The sequence below is a fragment of the Nycticebus coucang genome, chromosome 15 (genome assembly GCF_027406575.1).
Source record: "Nycticebus coucang isolate mNycCou1 chromosome 15, mNycCou1.pri, whole genome shotgun sequence".
NCBI lineage: Eukaryota > Metazoa > Chordata > Mammalia > Primates > Lorisidae > Nycticebus > Nycticebus coucang.
The window spans coordinates 59755647-59777185 of NC_069794.1; the positions used below are offsets into that span (position 1 = coordinate 59755647).

General features: G+C 35.6%; 1 protein-coding gene across 1 annotated transcript in view; it reads right to left on the minus strand.

Moving 5' to 3' along the window:
• VWA8 (von Willebrand factor A domain containing 8) overlaps nucleotides 1-21539 on the minus strand; it is a 468998-nt gene that overhangs the window by 332757 nt on the left and 114702 nt on the right. The window contains exons 10-12 of the mRNA XM_053563447.1: nucleotides 17136-17258; nucleotides 14993-15127; nucleotides 14826-14903 (exon numbers count right to left, since the gene is read on the minus strand). Coding sequence (XP_053419422.1) covers nucleotides 14826-14903; nucleotides 14993-15127; nucleotides 17136-17258 — 336 coding nt within the window. The remainder of the gene's footprint in view (nucleotides 1-14825; nucleotides 14904-14992; nucleotides 15128-17135; nucleotides 17259-21539) is intronic.

A 21539-nucleotide genomic window follows, 5' to 3' on the forward strand; every position in this document is an offset into this window, starting at 1 on the left:
ACATTAATATGTTACCTGCCAATTTTGAAATGGAATGCACAGAACTGCAATATGACATTCAACTTAATGAAAAATTTGATCATGTCTCTTTATTGGACTTTATAGGTCTTATCTTCCCAGAGACAAATATCCCTTGCTTTACAATCATGCATTACTCATGTCATCACATTTTGGCAGCACCTACATTTACGAGCAACTATTTTTAAGACTGAAGCACATGGCTCGGCACCTGTAGCACAGTGGTTATGGTGCCAGCCACATACACGGAGGCTGGCGGGTTCAAACCCAACCTGGGCCAGCTAAGCAACAATGACAACTGCAACAGAAAAATAGCCGGGCATTATGGTGGGTGCCTGTAGTCCCGGCCACTTGGGAGGCTGAGGCAAGAGAATTGCTTAAGTCCAAAAGTTGACGCCACAGCACTCTACGGAGGGCGACATAGTGACACTCAGTCTCAAAAACAAGAGTGAAGCACATTAAGAGTAAAATTAGAACCAAAATATCATACAATGTCAATCTCACTAGCTTTAAGTTGCCCACTTTTACAAAACTTTTAAAAATATCAAAAGACCCCAAACACATTATATTACTTAAATATGTACATTTCCTATACCAGTGATTACAAACTTGGGAACTGCTCAACAATTTTAAAAGACTCTCTGAATGGGCTGCTGCATAAGTACTATTATTTTTTTTTTTATTAAATCATAACTGTATACATTGATATGATCATGGAGCATCATACACTCGCTTCATAGACCATTTGACACATTTTTATCACAATGGTTAACATAGCCTTTCCGGCGTTATCTCAGTTACTGTATAAGTACTATTATTATGTAAGGACTATTTTTGCTTATCTGTGGTGACAGATCACAAAAATTATGCATGGATTTTTTTTTTATTATGTTCATCTGCCTTCATTAGTATGTAATATGTATATAAAGTATGGCCCAAAACAACTCTTCTTCTTCCAATGTGACCCAGAAAGGCCAAAAGGTTGGAACCCCTCCCCCCCCGATTTAAATTATACATTTGTTGGATTATCTTTTCTTGTTAGAAAGAGGCAAGAGAATAGACTTTTATTTAAGTAATAAGCTATAATCTGTAAAACTGCTTCTGTACGTAAACAACTACCTTTCCTGTGTACTTAAGGCATGAAGTATGCATTCAATTAGAAAGACATTATCAAGTGACTTTCACTTCTTTTGAAGCTGGGAAAGATTGATAACAAAGTTTGTGGCACTTTTACATAAAATTAAAATACACATGCTATATGGAGGTTATTTATTATTTATTTATTTTTGAGACAGAGTCTTGCTGTGTCACTCCAGGTAGAGTACAGTGTGTCGTCCTAGCTTATACCTCACTGCAACCTCAAACTCCTGGGCTTAGCCTCCCAAGTAGCTGGGACTACCAGGCACGTGCAGGGCTAATTTTTCTATTTTTAGTAAAGATGAGGGTCTCACTTTTGCTCAGGCTGGTCTCTAACTCCTGAACTCAAGCAATCCTCCCCCCTCAGCCTCCCAGAGTATTTAAAGGCATGAGCCACAGGGCTCAGTCTGTGAAGGTTTTTAAAATGTGGTAAGGGAAGAAACTAAACCAGTTGCCTAATTGAGATTTCCTTAATATGTATTAGTTTTATCATATTATTTATTTTTTTAATGAAAAATGTACATTCCTTTTGGAAAGATGTATGGAGAACACTTAGAGATCTAAAAATAGATCTGCCATTCAATCCTGTAATTCCTCTACCACAGGTGTCCTCAAACTTTTTAAACAGGGGCCAATTCACTGTCACTCAGATGGTTGGAGGGCCAGACTATAGTTTAAAAAAAAAAAAAACTATGAACAAAATCCTATGCACACTGCACATATCTTATTTTGAAGTAAAAAACAAAATGGAACAAATACAATTCACACCACTTCATGTGGCCCACAGGCCACAGTTTGAGGACGCCTGCTCTACTAGGTACATACCCAGAAGACCAAAAATCACATTATAACAAAGATATTTGTACCAGAATGTTTATTGCAGCCCAATTCGTAATTGCTAAGTCATGGAAAAAGCCCAAGTGTCCATCGATCCACGAATGGATTAATAAATTGTGGTATATGTACACCATGGAATATTATGCAGTCTTAAAGAAAGATGGAGACTTTACCTTTTTCATGTTTACATGGATGGAGCTGGAACATATTCTTAGTAAAGTATTTCAAGAATGGAAGAAAAAGTATCCACTGTACTCAGCCCTACTATGAAACTAATTTATGGCTTTCACATGAAAGCTATAACCCAGTTATAACCTAAGAATAGGGGAAGGGGGAAAGGGAGGGAAGGGCGGGGGGAGGTGGGCAGAGGGAGGGTGATTGGTGGGATTACACCTGCGGTGCATCTTACAAGGGTACATGTGAAACTTAGTAAATGTAGAATATAAATGTCTTAACGCAATAACTAAGAAAATGCCAGGAAGGCTATGTTAACCAGTGTGATGAAAATGTGTCAAACTGTTTATAAAACCAGTGTATGGTGCCCCATGATCGCATTAATGTACACAGCTATGATTTATTAATAAAAAAAAAAAGAAAAATGTTATACAGCATTAGTATGCATAAGCACAGGCAACTACTATATGGTAACTTACTACAAGCTAGGTATAAACCTTTTTCCAGTAGTGGTGTCATATAGCAGAGAACTATCCATACTCTATTTCAGTTATATAATAAAGTACACTCATGTATTTTAATAAAGTATACTGATGAAGTAAATTATTGAGACAAGAATGGCAGTCTGTGGCTTTATAATTTAATTTGTAAAAATCCTGTGTGTGCAATTGCTACCTCTTTATAAGTGCCTTGATGAAATTTATTGGAGTACTATTCCCATACAAGGTATAACAGGTATAGTTTGACAATTATGAATAATACTAGCATTCATTATAATGTCATTAATCTAAACCATAGCAAATGTCACTACAAATACTTATTGATCCTCTTATAGCATGCTTCTATTATATGGACAAAAAGTTAGAAATCTTCTTCGATAAAAATATAACTTCAAATTAGAAGGGAAATTTTATTCTGCTGATTCTTTAGGCATTGTGATATATAATTTTATGTATCAACTTGATGAGGCTATGGGTAACTCAGATATTTGGTTAAACATTATTTTGGGTGTGTTTGTGAGGGTGTTTCTGGAAGAGATTAGCATTGGAATTGAGCCTAGTAAAGTAGATTATCTTCTTGGATGGGGGTGGGTTTCATCCAGTCCCTCAGAGGCCTAAATAGAAAACACAAATATAGTTCAGAAAGAAAGAGGAGAGAGGAGGTAAAGGGAAGGGGAGAGGGGAGGGTGATGTGCACAGTGCAAGGGTACATTTCAAAACAACTAAAAGTATATTATAAATGTCTTACCATAAAAAATAAGTAAGTGAGGTGATGGTTATGTTAAGTAGTTTGATTTAAGCATTCCCAATCATCACATTATACCCCATAAATGTATAGTTATGATTTAACAAAAATTTAATTAAAAAAAAAAAAAGAAGAAGAAATAAGAGAAAATTTGCTCCCTCTCTTGCCTGTTTTTGAGCTTGGCTCTCCTGATTCTCAGCCTTTGGACTCCTCTTAGAACGATAGCAATGGCTCTGCTGGATCTCCAGCTTGCAAATGGCAGACCTTGGAAGTTTCAGCCTCTGTAATCTCATGAGCCCATTTCTTACAGATCCTGTTTCTCTGGACAACCCTGACTAACACAGGCACTGCATTTTATACTCTGATGGATGGTAATACCTTTTAAATTTAAAAAAATTACATAAAGGAGACAGGAGACAAAGCAGTATTATTATTAAAGAGAAACCAAAAAGACACGAGGCAGAGCCTTGGATTGTTCAAGTTAACCATTTTAAAGTTCTAATGTGATCAACAGAGACATTGTTCTTAAAAACCAAATTTTATAATAAAATAAATTAGAAGGAGTTGAACTGAGTAAATTCTTTAAAAGCCTTTTGACATGCTGTAGCAAAATAAGAATGCAAAAAAAACAGGATGAGCTATAGAATCATGTAAAAAATCAGTATCCAAGGTTGTTGAATATAAACCACTTATATGAATCCAAATATCTTAAAACGTTTATGAAAGAAAAGTGGAAAGTCAAGGCAAAGACAAGAAGCACAACAATGAATATAAGACATAGAGCAATAAAAACAAAAAACAGAGAATAAGAGAAGTAAAAATATTTCCCCTCTATTTGGATATATAAGAAACAGAGATTCTAGATAGATGGAAGAGGGAGAAAAGGATCTGGTTTGAGTTTAGCTCCATAAAAAAAAAACTTAGCTAAGGAGTCAAAGATGATCCTAAGATTTCAACATGTTTTAGATCATGATTATTTTCATTAACAGTCCCATAAATACTTGCTCTTAAAATTGTGATTGGATTTGACTTGGCTTTTAATTTAACTTGTACTTAATTAGAAAAAGAGATCTCAGATCGGGCATATTTACGATGGTGTAGAAAGAAATCTGGAAATATGCCCTTATCTGGTTGCAAAGGAAAAGTAGAACTTGTCATTTCTTCAACAGTATGAAATTACTGGCTTTGACACTAAAAAAAGAATAACCAGTTAAAAGAATCTGACCTAACACTTGAGCCAAATGATTTAATATTTTTATAGCCTATTATAAAACTTACTTTATGCACTGCCACAAATTTGTGTTAAAGCTCTGTCTTCCTTTTACTTCACATGAAACTCAGTTCTAAAAATAGTCAAGTCTAAAAATAAGGCAAAACCCACAGATTAAATGTAGCTTTATACATGTACAAATAACAGGGGAGTCTCCATATCTTCCAGGAAAACAGATGTTACCACTACACGTTCTATGGTGGGTGAAACCTCTGAAACTTTCTCATTAACATAAACTATATTATTACAAAAAGCAAATTGATTCCTTAATTCCATTAAGTTAATTCCTCTGTCCCAGACAGATCAATGAGCTTTACTAAAAAATACGTAAATATGAAGAAAAAGAGTCTTATATTTGACCTCAGGAGCTTGATTGGTTTCTTTAAGAAGAACAAAATAATTAACAATCTACAAATATCAATACTGTACCTAACATATATGCTTTGATTCAGTTTAGGGAAAGAAGCCATATGAAGAGAAAAAGAAGTTAATTCACTTCTAAAACATGTTTTATTTATTATATTTCTCTATCCCTTCCCAAAGTCTCTTGGAACCTTGCAGGACATCTACAAAGCTCAACAAGGTATGTGCAAAGGACAGGCAAAATATTTTTATGGAAAACTTATGTGCATTTCAATTATCATCACTCATGTTTTTCAGAGAGCAATAATACCTTATTCTGCAACAGAATCAAGAAGAGACTGCCTTTGTAACTCAGCAGTATATAAGGAAATATAATAGAATGGCCACCCATCAGCTTTAATAGAAGCATCTTCCTACCCTTGTTCATCCATCCATCAACAACCTCAACAGAAAAACAAAAAACATTAAAATAATGTTTCTGTTGAGTTTATCGACATTCTCCAAAAACATGTAAGAAAATTTGTTCTCAGACTTTTAAACTAATTCTTTCACATATTAAGAAAGTATCTTCCTTAGTTCATCCATGTTGTTTTACAATTAAATAAAAAAAGGAAGACAAAAACAATGGCAGGATCCTTCAGGTGGCTTTCCAGTAAAGTTAAGAGAACTGAATTATTAGGTATACACATACTCTTTTGTTTGTTAAAGGACAACAGGATGAAGTGAATATTTCAGAGCTCAAGCATACAGTGTAAAGATTATCATAAACTAACTACAGAAACCTGACATACAAACAGCACTGTTTGAAAAAACTGATGAGGCATAATTATTTTTTGTTTTCATTAGGAGTATACATTTTAATTCTGTGAAAAAAATTCATATACGTAATTTTGTAGCTAACACTAATAATAAATTGAAATGGAGTCAAAGAAAAAAATATTTTCCTCAAGTTCTTCTCCACATGATTTTAAAGCAACAGCACCTCAGAAGGTAAATTATGCTTTGACCTCCAAGTGGAATCTAAGATATTTACAATAAATCTTGTTTTACAAAATACTGCATATTGATGATTTGGGTGTTCTCTCCCCTTGTTTTTTAGTTTTTTGTTTAATTTCAGTGAAAAGCATTTTCACTGAAAATTAGAAGGTTGATGCAAACAGTAAGATAATAAATACTACACCCAGATCATTTCTAATATGAGCTAGGTACAGATGAACTAGCATGCTGAGCCAATCTTTTACCTTCTGATCTTGGACAAAGACACCAAGAGACATACTTATGTAACAGGGCACTGTACTCTTCACGGTATCCATCTCCCATGAAATATACCCCACCAAATATCCTTAATTTCCCTTTAAAAATCTAATAGACGTACAATCAATTCATAAAAACTCATTTCAAAATATATTTTCTGTGGGTTCTAAGGCTCGACCACCTGCAATAAAATCTAGAAATTTATTTTCCTTTCCTTACATGTTTACCTTTTAAAACTCAGAGTATCCCTAATAATTTAAGTCTTTTCACATCAATTCATGATTTCATAAACTTACATTGTATGAGTCTTCATAGATTTCATCTTTTAAGATCACAGAGATTCTTTTTTGTTTTTGTTTTGAGACAGAGTCTCACTATGTCACTCTCAGTAGAGTGCAGTGGCATCACAGCTCACAGCAACCTCAAACTTCTGGGCTTAAGCGATTCTTTTGCCTCAGCCTTCCAGGTAGCTGAGACTACAGGTGCCTGCCACAATGACTAGCTATTTTTTTGTTGTTGTCGTCACTGCTGTTTGGCAGGCTCAGGCTGGATTCGAACCCACCATCTCTGGTGTATGTGGCTGGCACCCTAGATGCTGAGCTACAGGTGCCAAGCCAAGATCATAGAGATTCTTAGTAAATATTTGAAGTTCTTCATTAGTTAATGAATTACATTTACCTCCTTTTTTACCTACCTACCTGAACTCCGACAATGAAAACTACCAAATAATAGAGGTATCAATCCACTATAGTTTTGTACAAAGAGAAGATGCTTCTCTTTTATTTCCAAAACTATTTTTAGTCCACCTCAATATCCTAAATGGTACCTGGTGCTCTAAATGAGTTAAATTATACACAGGGAAGAAAGAAATTAATTTCATGGATTACACAGATTCAGTTTGTAGCCTCAAAAGTAAACAGCAGCATGTTACAATTCTTCCCGAACTCCAGCGAATTCAACCAATTGGTAAAGTACCAAGCATCAGGAAAGGAAATTTCAACAGAATAATGCGAAATATGAGAAACTAACAAATTTTCTATTATCTAAGGGTACAACTTATTTAAATGCCATTTTTCAGAAATAAAAATAAATATATTTACTGGCAAAAACAAAAAATATAACTAAATAATAAACTAGAAACATAAAAGATGTCTTGAAATGTAAGTAGTATCACATTTACTTCTAAAATTAATCAAAGAATAAAAACAGACTATTTTGCTACAAGTACGAAGCTACCATAACCAGCCAAAACTGACATATAGAATCAAAAAGTTAGCAAGATAAAAAATGTTTTAGAAGAGATCGATACACCATAAAAAATGATGGAAATTTTCACACTGTAAGACTATCAGCTGTAAGTCTGGCTTTTTACCATTCTGTATATCAATACATACATACTGTATTTATGAATAACCTACTCATAAATACTTAGACAAAAGACTTGTACACTGAAAACTACAAAGAAGTTAAAGAAGAAATAAATTAATGAAAAGATATCTATATTCATGGAATGAAAGACTTAAATTTATGTTTTTTTGAGACAGAGTCTCACTTTGTGGCCCAGGCTAGAGTGCAGTGGCTCGATCATAACTCAATGTAACCTCAAAATTCAGGTTTCGAGTAATTCTCCTGCCACAGCCTCTTGAGTAGCTAGGACTGCAGACATACTGCCACACCCAGCTAATATTTTAATTTTTTACAGAAATGGTGGTCTTGTTATGTTATCCAAGCTGGTCTTAAATTCTTGGCATCAACCCCTACTCCCACCTCCACGTTCCAAAGGGCTAGGATTATAGAAGTGAGCCATCATGCCTAGTAAAAGGCTTATTAAGATGATAATATTACCCAAAGTGATCTACACATTAATGCAATTTCTACGAAAATCTCAATGCCTATTTTTTTCTTTTTTTTTTTCAGAAATAGAAAAACACATCCTAAAATTCATATGGAAGCTCAAGACACCCTGAATGGTCAAAACAATCAATCCTAGAAAGAAAGAACAAATTTGGAAGCTTCACCCTTTCTGATTTCAAAACTTACTACAAAACAATAGTAATCAAAATAATGTGATACTGACATATGGACAGGCAGACCACTGGAATCAAATAGAGAGTCCAGAAATAAACTCTTGCATACATGGTCAACTGATTTTTTTTTTTTTTTTTGAGACAGAGTCTTAAGCTGTGGCCCTGGGTAGAGTGCCGTGGCATCACAGCTCACAGCAACCTCAAACTCTTGGGCTTAAGTGATTCTCTTGCCTCAGCCTCCCAAGTAGCTGGGACTACAGGCACCCGCCACAACACCCGGCTATTTTTTGTTGTTGTTGTTATTGTTGTCTTTGTTGTTTTAGCTGGCCCAGGCTGGGTTTGAACCTGACAGCCTTAGTGTATGTGGCCAACACCCTACCCACTGAGCTACAGGCACCACATGTCAACTGAATTCTTAACAAGAGTGTTAAGGCTATTCAACAGGGAAGAACAGCTTTTTCAACATTAGTGCTGGGAAAACTGGATATCCACATTCAAAAGACTGAACTTTGACTCTTACCTTATACCTAGGGGTGAAATTGCTGGATCATATGGTTAATTCTATGTTTAATAATAAACTGTTTTCCATGGCAGCTGTTCCATTCCTACCAACAAGGCATGAAAGTTCAAATTTCTCCACATCCTTGTATGTGATACACAAGAATTAATTCAAAATGAACCAGAGACCTAAATATAAGACATAAAACTGCAAAACTCTTAGAACAAGGAAAAATTAATAATTCTGGATTTGGCACTGATGTATTGAAATTAACACCAAAAACACAGGCAATAAAGAAAAAATGAATTGGACTTCAACAAAATTAAAACTTTTGTGCATCAAAGAGCACTATCAAGATGGTCATAACTATTAAATAAATGGTGTCGGGAGAATTGGATATCCACATGTAAAAGACCAAAACTGGACCCACACCTTTCTCCACTCACAAAAATTGATTCAAGATGGATAAAGGACTTAAATTTAAGGCACAAAATGATAAAAATCCTCAAACAAAGAATAGGAAAAACACTGGAAGATATCGGCCTGGGGAAAAACTTTATGAGGAAGACTGCCATGGCAATAGCAACAACAGCAATAATAAACAAACAGGATTTAATTAAAATGAAAAGTTTCTGTACAGCCAAGGAGACAACAACCAAAGCAAATAGACAACCTACCCAATGGGAAAGGATATTTGCATATTTTGAATCAGACAAAAGCTTAATAACCAGGATCTATACAGAACTTCAATTAATCCACAAGAAAAAAACCAACAACGCCATACATCAATGGGGAAGAGAAAAGAATAGAATCTTCTCTAAAGATGACAGACGAATGGTCAGCAATCATATGAAAAAATGCTCATCATCCCTAATTATTAGAGAAATGCAAATTAAAACCACCCTGAGATATTATCTAACCCCAGCAAGAATGGACTATATCACAAAATCTCAAGACTGCAGATGCTGGCACGGATGTGGAGAGAAAGGAACACTTTTACACTGCTGGTGGGACTGCAAACTAATACAACCGTTTTGGAAGGAAGTATGGAGAAACCTCAAAGAACTCAACCTAGACCTCCTGTTTGATCCTGCAATCCCATTACGAGGTATCTATCCAGAAGGAAAAAAAAAAAACCTTTTGTTATAAAGACACTTGTACTAGGCTGTTTATCACAGCCCAATTTACAATCACTAAAATGTGGAAACAGCCTAAATGTCCTTCAGCCCAGGAATGGATTGGAAAGCTGTGGTATATGTATATCATAAAATAATATTCAGCCATCAAAAAATGGAGATTTTGCAGCGTTTGTACTAACCTGGATGGGGGTGGAACACATTATTCTTAGTGAAGCATCACAGGAATGGAGAAGAATGAACCCTATGTATTCAACTTTGATATGAGGACAATTAATGACAATTAATGACACAGTGGGGCATGGGGGAAGGGGAGACCAGACAGAGAAGGAGGGAGGGGGTGAGGGCAAGGAAAAGAAGAAGAAGAAAAAAAAGAAAATAGTGACTAATTCTCATATAAATTGGATTTAATTTTGACCAAAGTACATTACTTGAACATTAATTTTTAATTCGACTTGTTAATATGTTGTTTAGGATATTGAATTCTCATTTATAAGTGAAATGTTTGTAATTTCCCCTTTATAATAATATATTTTCTCCAATTTTAATATCAGGTGTATCCAGATTAAGTAGAATGATTTTGAAGTATTTCTTCTTTTTCTATTGTCTATAAGATTTGGCACGATCTGTTTTTTGAAATTATCTTTTACTTTTATTTATAAATATTAATTGTCTATTTTTTAAGACTTTGGGGAAAAAAATAGGAAGTTAACTGATGACTCCATATTGAACCTCAGAGTCAAAGCATTCCATAATATATATACTCTTATCTGACAATGTGAATGTTATTTTCTTTTTTATTTTTGTGTTTATATTATATTTCATATTTTAATATCCTAGTAGAAAACAAATTTAGGGGTGGGCACCCGTAGCTCAGTGGTTAGGGCACCAGCCACATGTGGGTTCAAACCTGGCCCAGGTCTGTTCTTTTTTTTTTATTAAATCATAGCTGTGTACATTGATATGATCATGGGGCATCATTCACTAGCTTCACAGACCATTTACCAAGTTTCACATATACCCTTGTAAGATGCACGGCTGGTGTAATCCCACCAATCCCTTTCCCTCTACCCACCTTCCCCCTCCCTCCCCTCCCTTTCCCCCTTCCCCCTATTCTTAGGTTGTAACTGGGTTATAGCTTTCATGTGAAAACCCTAAATTAGTCTCATAGTAGGGCTGAGTACATTGGGTACTTTCTCTTGCATTCTTGAGATACTTTACTAAGAAGAATATGTTCCAGCTCCATCCATGTAAACATGAAAGAGGTAAAGTCTCCATCTTTCTTTAAGGCTGCACAAGTGAATATTATTTTCTTTGCATTATTATTATTACTCAATATTTCAATGCAACAATCGTCTGATTTCTTTTCTGAATGTACTTATCTTCATTCATTCTTTACGAGGTTTTTGTTTCTAATCCTTATCTTAAACATTGTTGTTATTAAATTTTAAGCCTTTTTAATTCTGTGAAGACAAAAAACGGAAACCTAATAAACGCATGTATATGTAAAAAAAAAAAAAAAAAGAGGGCGGCACCTGTGGCTCAGTCGGTAAGGCGCCGGCCCCATATACCGAGGGTGGCGGGTTCAAACCCGCCCCGGCTGAACTGCAACCAAAAAATAGCTGGGCGTTGTGGCAGGCACCTGTAGTCCCAGCTACTCGGGAGGCTGAGGCAGGAGAATCGCTTAAGCCCAGGAGTTGGAGGTTGCTGTGAGCTGTGTGAGGCCATGGCACTCTACCGAGGGCCATAAAGTGAAACTCTGTCTCTACAAAAAAAAAAAAAAAGATGGTCATAAGACAACCCAGAAGATGGATAAAATGTTTGCAAATCATGCAACTATGAATAAATTTTATATCCATAATGTATAAAAAATAATATATACAAACAAATAACAAAAAGTCATCCAATTAAAACATGGGCAAAGACCTTGAATAGGCATTTGTCCAAAGATATGTAAATAGTCAATAAGCACATAAAAAGATGCTCAACATCATCAGTCATTAGGGAAATGCAAACTGAAACCACAATGAATTATCACTTCACACTTACTAGGATGACTGTCACAAAAAATCAAAACAAAATGAACATAAAAACAAAGCACACAGAAAATAAGTGTTAATGGGGCAGTGCCTGTGGCTCAAGGAGTAGGGCGCTGGCCCCATATACTGGAGGTGACAGGTGACAAACCTGGCTCCAGCCAAAAATTGCAAAATAATAATAATTATAATAATATTAAGTGTTAATGAGGATGTAGAGAAATTGAATTGTCATGCCTTGCTGGTAGGAATAATGTAGTTGCTGTAGAAAACTGTTTATTATTAAACATAGGATTAACCATATGATCCAGCAATTACATTCCTTGGTATATACCTAAAAGAAAGCAAGGACTCAAACAGATAGTTGAACACCACTGTTCATAGCAGAAATTATTCGAAATAGCCAAAGGTTCTGCAGCAGTCAAAAGGAAACAACCCAAGGGTTTATCAACAGATAAATGGATATGAAAAAATGCACAACATCAGTAATCCTCAGGGAAATGCAAATTAAAACCACGATGAGGAGTTTGCTCCTATAGCTCAGTGGCTAGGGTACCAGCCACATACACTGGAACCCGTGGGTTTGAATCCAGCCTGGGCCTTCCAAACAACAATGACAACTACAACCAACAAACAGCTGGGTATTCTGGCAGGCGCCTGTAGTCCCAGCTACTTGGGAGGCGGAGGCAAGAGAGTCGCTTAAGCCCAAGAGTTTGAGGTTGCTGTGAGCTGTGATGCCACAACACTCTACCCAAGATGACATAGTGAGACTCTTGTCTCAAAAAATGAAATAAAATAAAATAAAACCACAAAGAGATATCACCTTACCTCTCTTAGAATGGCTTTTATTAAAAAGTCCAATAGGTGCTGGTGTAGATGCAGAGAGAAAGGAACACTTTTACACTGCTGGTGGGACTGCAAATTAGTACAGCCTCTATGGAAAACAGTATGGAGATTTCTCAAAGAGCTAAAAGCAGAACTACCATTTGATCCAGCAATCGCACTACTGGGCATCTATCCAAAGAAAAATAAGTCATTTTATCAAAAGACACCTACACTCAAATGTATATTGTACCACAATTCATATCGGCCAAGGTGTGGAATCAACCCCAGTGCACATTGATCCATGAGTAGATTAACAAAATGTTGTATATGTATACCATGGAGTATTATTCAGTCATAAAAAGGATGAATTGCAATAATTTGGATGGAATGGGAGACCATTTTCCTAACAAGTATTTATAGAATGGAAAAACAAACACCACCTGTACTATCAAACTGGAATTAACAGATGAACATACAATGTGCACAGAGGGAAGAAAAACTCAGTGGAAATCACTCAGGGAGAGGGGCTGCAGGGTGGAGAAGGGGAGGGGCAAAAACCTACCTAATGGGTACAACGAATTTGGATGATGGGTACACCTATAACCATGACTTAAGCATTACAAAAGTGAACCATGTAACCAAAAACATTTGTACCCCCTTAACATTTTGTAATTTAAAAAATATATATTTCTATATTGATATTTTACTCATTCCCATTTCTTGAGTTTTGGTAATAAATTTTAGATATTTTGAAATTTCAGTATTTAGGGAAAATGCTTTGAGAACCCAGAGAGTTTGAGAATTCAGATTTGTTCTGATTTTGTATAGTTCAAGTTTAATCCAATTTCCCAGACAACTTTTTCTGTTATTTCTCATGAACTAAAATTACCATGCTTGTTCATCTAATAAACGTAAAAACTGCAAAACGTCCTAAAAAGTGGTATATACATATAACAGAATATTATTTAGCCATAAAAAGAAATGAAATTCTGATATATGCTACAACATGGATAAACCTTGAAAACGCGCTAAGTAAAATGAACTAGGCAAAAAAAAAATAAAATGAACTAGGCAAAAAGAACAAAAATTGTACAATTCAACTTACATAAGTTACTAGAAAAGGCAAATTTATAGGGACAAAAAGTAAAAGAGTTTATTGGTGGGGGGAATTGAGAGATACTGTTGAACGGATACAGAATTTCTATTTAGGATGATGGAAAAGTTCTGGGAAGAGGAAATGGTGATGGTTACACAACATCATAAATGTACTAAATGTCAGAGAATTGTACATTTGAAAATGGTTAAAATGGTAAATTTTATGTTATGATATTTTATCACACACAAAAGATCCTATGCAGTGAATACTAGTTATCTCCCACTGGGCTGACATCCACTTTGTTTAGATTTCGATTTCCAAATTACCAATAAACATATTCTGTGTGTATTTGCATGAAATTCATAAAATCTCTCTTTTCATTTAAATTGATACATAGTAGATGTACATGTTTTCAGGGTATATATAATATTCTGATACATTCATGTAATGTAAAATAATCAAATCAAGGTAATTAGAATATCTTTACCTTGTACACTCACTTTTGTTAATGTGGGATCATTCAAATTATTGTCTAATAGCTAATTTTAAATATACAAAAGATAATTGTTTATTATAGTCATTCTACTAATTTATCAAACATTCAGTCTTATTTATTCTATTTACCTGTATTTTTAGACTGATTAACCATCCTTTCTTCCTTCTCTCTTTCTTCCTACCTTTCCTAACTTCTAGAAAATGAATTTCTCTTAAAAAATAGCCTCTGGTATGTTGTACACATCAGATATCCTAGAACATACTTTTAAAGACTCTAATTTGATTACGATTTTTGTATATTTATCTACAATAGAAATTAAAAAGCTGTAACTTAACAGGAAGACACCCATGTATTTCATTGATGTGCTAAACATGAACATTTATAGTCCAAGTACTAAAAATGAACACTGTACCTGATAGAGCATAATAGGTTCTATGTTGTATCCTAAAGTATCAGCAAAGTTCTTAGCGACGACTGTTTTTCCACAGCCCTACAAACGAAAACACAATTATTAAAGGGATAAGTCAAAACAAGCAAAAGCCCAAAAATAAAAGTTTTCACTGAGACTGCCACTCTTACCTTTCCTCCAATTAAACATATGTCCTTAACCATGTGAGACTGCATCATTTCAGCTTGTAGCTGCTTGTGGCTTAAAGTCTGGATGAAATGGTCTGATGCACAAGGTTGACTTAATGGCCTGGTCCCAGCTGGCACCTATAATTAAAGAAAGGTAAATATATATCCATATGCTTTTCTCAAAATAGTAGTAACTTAAAGCACATAACTAGCACTTAAAAAGCTCCCACTAATTCCTTACTGAACTCAATTCTATACTTTTCTGAGCAGTATAGCATCTAGTTGACAATATTTTCTCACCAACAGATCTGAGAATCATTGCCATCAGATTTCCAAATCAATCACTCCTCTAAAATTCAAGTCTCATGCTGTCATTCATATTCATAAGAATCATGTCATTTTCATGCTATTTGTGATTTGTAATAATAGCATCACCACTGGAGAAGGAAGTTTTCCCCAAATTCCAGTTATGAAGCACAGATTTTTAGATCAACCCACTAGAATATCCAAAGTCACCAAGGACCTCCTGATTTCTAAAAGCCACATCCACGAATTCTTTCCACTTTTATCTTAGTTTTCCACTCAGGAGCATCTGTTCATAAAATCTGTTTATTTCTTATCCTGTTATTAGTTCCCTAAGGGTCATGCTCTGATAAGGACTCTGGACCTAATCATACTATATACACAACAGGAACCCTAAAGAATTTTAAGTTTGGAAGTAATCTGCATTTAAGAATGATCATCCTGGTCTTAATATGGAAAACTAATTGGAAGGGACTGGAGCCAGTGAAGTTAGAGAGCCATTACAAAAGCAAAGCAAATAATACATGCACTACTTGGCCACTGGAAAAATCCTATGTCATTCTTTAAGACCTAGTTCAAGTTCTACCTCCTCTCTGAAGCTTTCCCCAGTCCTTCTCCTGAATCCCAGTATTTACTCCCTTCCCAATGTCTCCATAGCCATTCCAATGTAGTCCTTACCTGCTTGTATGCCAAGTTATCAGCTACATGAAGTCATTCATGTGTAAGAGGCAGAGTACAGAGACAAGTGACCCCCTAGCAACCCTGGAAATCCCAGCCATGACATTTCCTAGCTAGTGACTATAGGTGAACCAATGAACCTCTTACATTTCAGTGGTCTAATCTGTAAAACGGAGATAGTAAAATTCATAGGGCTATTGGGAATTTAAATGCATAAGATACACAAACAGGTAAATGCAGTAACTAGCACACAAGAAACCCTCAGTAAATCTTAACATGGAGCCTGGCTCATAATAAACTTATTCAATGTTTAGTTCAATGAATAAGTATAGTAACATGAATAATATTAATATCACATTAAAACAAAAAAGCTTATCATAAAAGTTTGCTCTGCCACAACATAAGGAAGCAAGATTTATCCTTTTTGACATTTACTTAGCATGTTTCAAGCTTTGTTTCCTAGTCTTCCTAGTCTCTTGGGATTCCACAAATAAAAGGTCAGAAAAAAGGGAAATCGAGCAAGCAGATGGAGCTCTAGGTGGATCATTATGAAAGTCTCAAGATACACAAAAATCAAGAAATGTAAAATCTGTGCATCTGGAAACAAATGAAGCACTCCCAGCAACACTGATAAACTGAGCAAACTGAAACTTGCACAGGTGAATCAGAAAGGATGCTGTTGACTGTTTCTTGGAAGCGAAATAATGGACCATAACACAGTCTGTCTCAAAACTTTCGTAGTGACCTACATATGACCCAATGCCATCACCCTCTTCTAATAACTATTCAAGCAGAACAGCTCTTCTTTTAACAGTTTTGTGTAGCTGAGAAAGATTTTATTTGAGAAGAGGGTTCTCTGGCAGCTAAAATATGTTTGAAAACACCATTTCTTACCAAAGATTCATAGTACAAAATGCTTTCATTAATCAACCCTTGATTTGAATTTCCCAGAGGTCAATTTTGGACTTCTGATGAAGGCTATCCCATGTTTCTCCTGAATTTTTTCAGTTCACAAGCACACATGACTCTGGAGACATTAAATATACAGACATATAGATGTGCTATTATCAAGCCAAAGAAGAACTTATATCATAAACTCAATCCAGGTCATAAAAACAGGCAGAACAATGTAGAGCTTAAAAAGCACAAACCTGTGTTTCTTTACCTTAATGGTCACCTCTTTTTTTGCAATCTGGATAGTCACAGAAGCATGGTTTTCAGTTATCCTCTCCACTCTTATAACCTCTTTAGGAAGCATAGAGCCTTCTGAATCTTGGAGTTCAAAGCGCTGCCAAATTTTAAGAAAATTGTGTAATTTACTTTTCATTTTAGTATTAGTGTTCACTATCTGGAAGATTCACCTTAATTTGAGCTGAAATCCATTCCATATTATAAAAGTACAGGAAAAAAAGTTAATGAGAATTTCTTTCCATTTCTATTATTACCACTCTACTTAAATCAATTATAAAAGATAATATGAAAATAGTCCCTAAAATTTACTAAGTGACAGGATATGGAATCACTGAATCCCTGACCTGGCAGGAGTTCACAGCTTACATTTCTTGATAATCAAAGGTTTCAGTTTCCTAGAAAGGGATGATAAGGCTCCTAAAAACAGCTGAAATGAAACATGGCCTAGGTCAGTTGATTTTTTAAATCAACCGAAGTTAATGTATTGCCTGAAATTCCTGAAAAAACAGAACTTGGGGGCGGCGCCTGTGGCTCAGTCGGTAAGGTGCCGGCCCCATATGCCGAGGGTGGCGGGTTCAAACCCAGCCCCGGCCAAACTGCAACAAAAAATAAAAATAGCCGGGCGTTGTGGCGGGCGCCTGTAGTCCCAGCTACTCGGGAGGCTGAGGCAAGAGAATCGCTTAAGCCCAGGAGTTGGAGGTTGCTGTGAGCTGTGTGAGGCCACGGCACTCTACCGAGGGCCATAAAGTGAGACTCTGTCTCTACAAAAAAAAAAAAAAACGAAAAAACAGAACTTGGATACCATTCTGTTGTCCACTATGTAGATAGATTAACTGACTGCAATATATTGTACAATCAACCTTCCACAGCATTTGACGTGGAGGCTTCTACACTGTAGGATTCTCAGTATTTGTCAAACTGGATCCAAAAGGCTAGGACCATTGATTCTTTCTCCATATGGGCCAATTACCAATGTCCTAACATTGACTACAACCCCTCATACCACCTACTTGTATAAAAAAAAAAAAATGCACACTAAAAATGGATGAGTATATGAAAAACAAAAATATTAACTGAAAATTAAGCCCTGTGCTCGACTTACAGCATCATGCTCAATATGAAAAACTGAACTGAAAATCCCAGCCATATTTCCTAGCTTGTGAATCAATGGAACTCTTACATTTCAGTAGTTTAATCTGTAAAATGGAAATAGTAAAACTCATTGTTAGTATTAAATAGGCAAAAATTCATCCTTCCCCCCAAATCCTATACAGTTTTTGGAACATTATCAATATAGTGAAAGAGTTAAAAGTCAATGGAAGAACAGATTATTGTATTCAGCAGAATGATAGAACACTAGGAAACAGATTTTAGGGGAAGAAAATCACATTCACCCTCAACATTCTTAACAAGACAGTCCAGTTCAAGCCTTCATTTTGGTGCCATAAGTGCTCAAGACAATCACTACATCCTTTCCCAAAACCTAAGAAAAATTGCATATTGGGGTGATCATTACAAAATTCTATATTTTATAGCTGGGCGCCTGTAGCTCAGTAGTTAGGGTGCCGGCCACATGCTGTGGGGCTGTGGGTTCTAACTGGCCCAAGAGTCTACATAACAAACAAACAAAAAAAATAGCCAGGGGCTCTGTCAGGCACGTGTAGTCCCAGCTACCAGGGAGCAGGAGGTAAGAGAATCGCTAGAGCCCAGAGTCTGAGGTTGCTGTGAGCTATAATGCCATATGTGAGCTATAATGCCACAGCACCCTACCAAGGGTGACAAACTGAGACTCTGTCTCAATTAAGAAAAAAAAAATTCTATACTTTATACAATTTACATGTATAAATGCCCAAAGTATCACACAATTTGACAACATTTGCTTCCATGTTGCAGATAAGTAACAATTACTGACACCTTAATTTCATGCAAAAAATGCTACACTGTTATATATAAGGGGAGTTTGATAGGAACAAAATACGGTCTACTCAATTAATTCATTAGAATTCAGAACCAAGAGCCATTAAATTCTAGGAAATAAATGAGCTTAAAGGTATGTTTTTACCCCAGCTATCATGTTAATCTAACTTGATGTAAGATTGATGTCATAGCACTCATATTCCAAAAATAAACACTAATGGCCTCAACCACATGCTATACTACTTATAACCTTATAAATAATTCAAGCTAAAATATTTCAGTAGAATAAAATAAGTAAGCTCAAATATACGAAGAAAGTAAAAATAAAAACTCAGGTTGAAAGGTGAATTATTATTTGCTAGCATAGGAAATTTAGAGGACTGTTAGTCAGAAAAGCAATTCAGAAGTGCAACAGACATAATTACTTCAGGTTACACATTAGCAAGAATTAAAAAATCATACTTTATTTAATATACCACTTTATATTCATGAATATTTCCTTTGAGTTCTTAAATTTCAATTAAAGAGTATTAACCTTTTCTGATATATTTATTTAGGATTTATATTAGACTATAAATTATAACAAAATGAAAGTAAATCACATGGATATTGGTCTGTAAGGCCACCATATTCACCTTCAAAATTCCCAATCCTGTTCCACCAGGCTACGTACAGAGTGTCCCAAAAGTCACCCATAAAGTCACCATACATAGGGAAAATGGGAAATTGTGGCTAAATGTACATTTACAAAATATTCATTAGAAAATTTTTAAAAGAGATGGCCAACATGTAGAGAATATCTTGTAAGTATTTTATAAAATTTTATAATGAATATTTTGTAAATAAAGGTACATTCAGCCATGATTTCCCATTTTCCCTATGTATGGTGACATTAGCGGTGGCTTTTGGGACACCCTGCACCTTCTGCATACCTTTTACTATGCTGTTGAGCACTGAAAATAAAAATCTTCACACCACACTATCTAACCAAAAAAGTGGCTCTCCTGAGCTCTTTTCACAAAGCCCCTCAACAACTAATACAAACCATTACTATTCTCCACAGGAGTCAACCTCAGCCCATCTACCCCTCTCTCAGCAGGCAATCTAGATGCCTCCTCCACTCAGAAGGAAGCCTATAGACACATACTCCTCTCCTCCTCACCAGCACAGAATGTAAGCCCCAATAGGGAAATATCAAATTTCACTCACTCCAAATCTCAAGAACCTAGAATCACATATAGAACATAATCAATGGTCGATAAAGTTTTGTTAAATAAACAAATGAGATTCTTTTTCCTCCATCCTAAAACTCACTGATATTTTTCGTCAATCTTTACTTCCTTTCCCACTCTGCTTTAAGTATGAATGGATGGAAAGCCACCACAAGTCTTTCTTCATCTCAGGTTACATATGGTCGCTCCATCATTCTACTTCCTGGGTGGAAAGTATGTTCTCCATCATTCCAAACCAAGGCACAGTGGTGCTCTGGAAATGTCCTTTTCTAGTTCAGCCATGCCATGTTTCTTGTCCCTTCTACCTATCAAAATGTTTGTCTCTCCCATTGTAGTAAAATACAGTCAATTCTTGATTCTATATCTTCCTTGAGGTACCCATCATGTTTTGGCTTCTGCTCACCACCAAACATATTTTGCTAGCAGTGTAAAATCAATGTTCTAGCTTCTTCAACTCCCATTTCCTATCCAACCCACTGACTTTTTGGCTTACATTTCTACCACTCTACTGACACTTAGTAAATTTGCCAATAATAACCTATCTGACAAATTAAATAAACCAATTTTCTTCCTACTTCGTTGTTTCCTCCTCAGTCTTTTTTGCATGTTCTTCTTTTTTTTTATTTAATCTTTTATTAAAGCATAACTATATACATTTATGGGGTACAATGTCATGATTTGATATATAATGTGCAATGCTTAAATCAAAGTTCTTCTTCTTCTTGACTCATACATATTTGGAAGTAGACCTTTTATTATTTTATTTATTTTTTATTTTTTTTTGAGACAGAGTCTCATTATGTCACCCTCAGTAGAGTGCCGAGGCGTCACAGCTCACAGCAAACTTCTAATTCTAGGGCTTACGTGATTCTCTTGCCTCAGCCTCCCAAGTAGTAGGGACTACAGGCGCCTGCCACAATGCCCAGCTATTTTGTTGTTGTTGTTGTTGTAACTGTCTTTGTTGTTTAGCTGGCCCAGGCTGGGTTCAAAACCGCCAATCTCAGTGCATGTGGCCAGCGCCAAAACCATTGCACTACAGGTGCGGAGCCAGAAGTAGACCTTTTAGATCTTCTAGTTACATTTACTCTTTAATCTCATCTAGTTTCATGACTTTACAAACCATGTATAATTAAGCAGTTCTCAACCTGTGGGGCGACCCCTTTTTATCAATGAAAATACACTGCAGCATTAGGAAGGTTGAGAACCACTGAGTATATGTTCAGGACTCC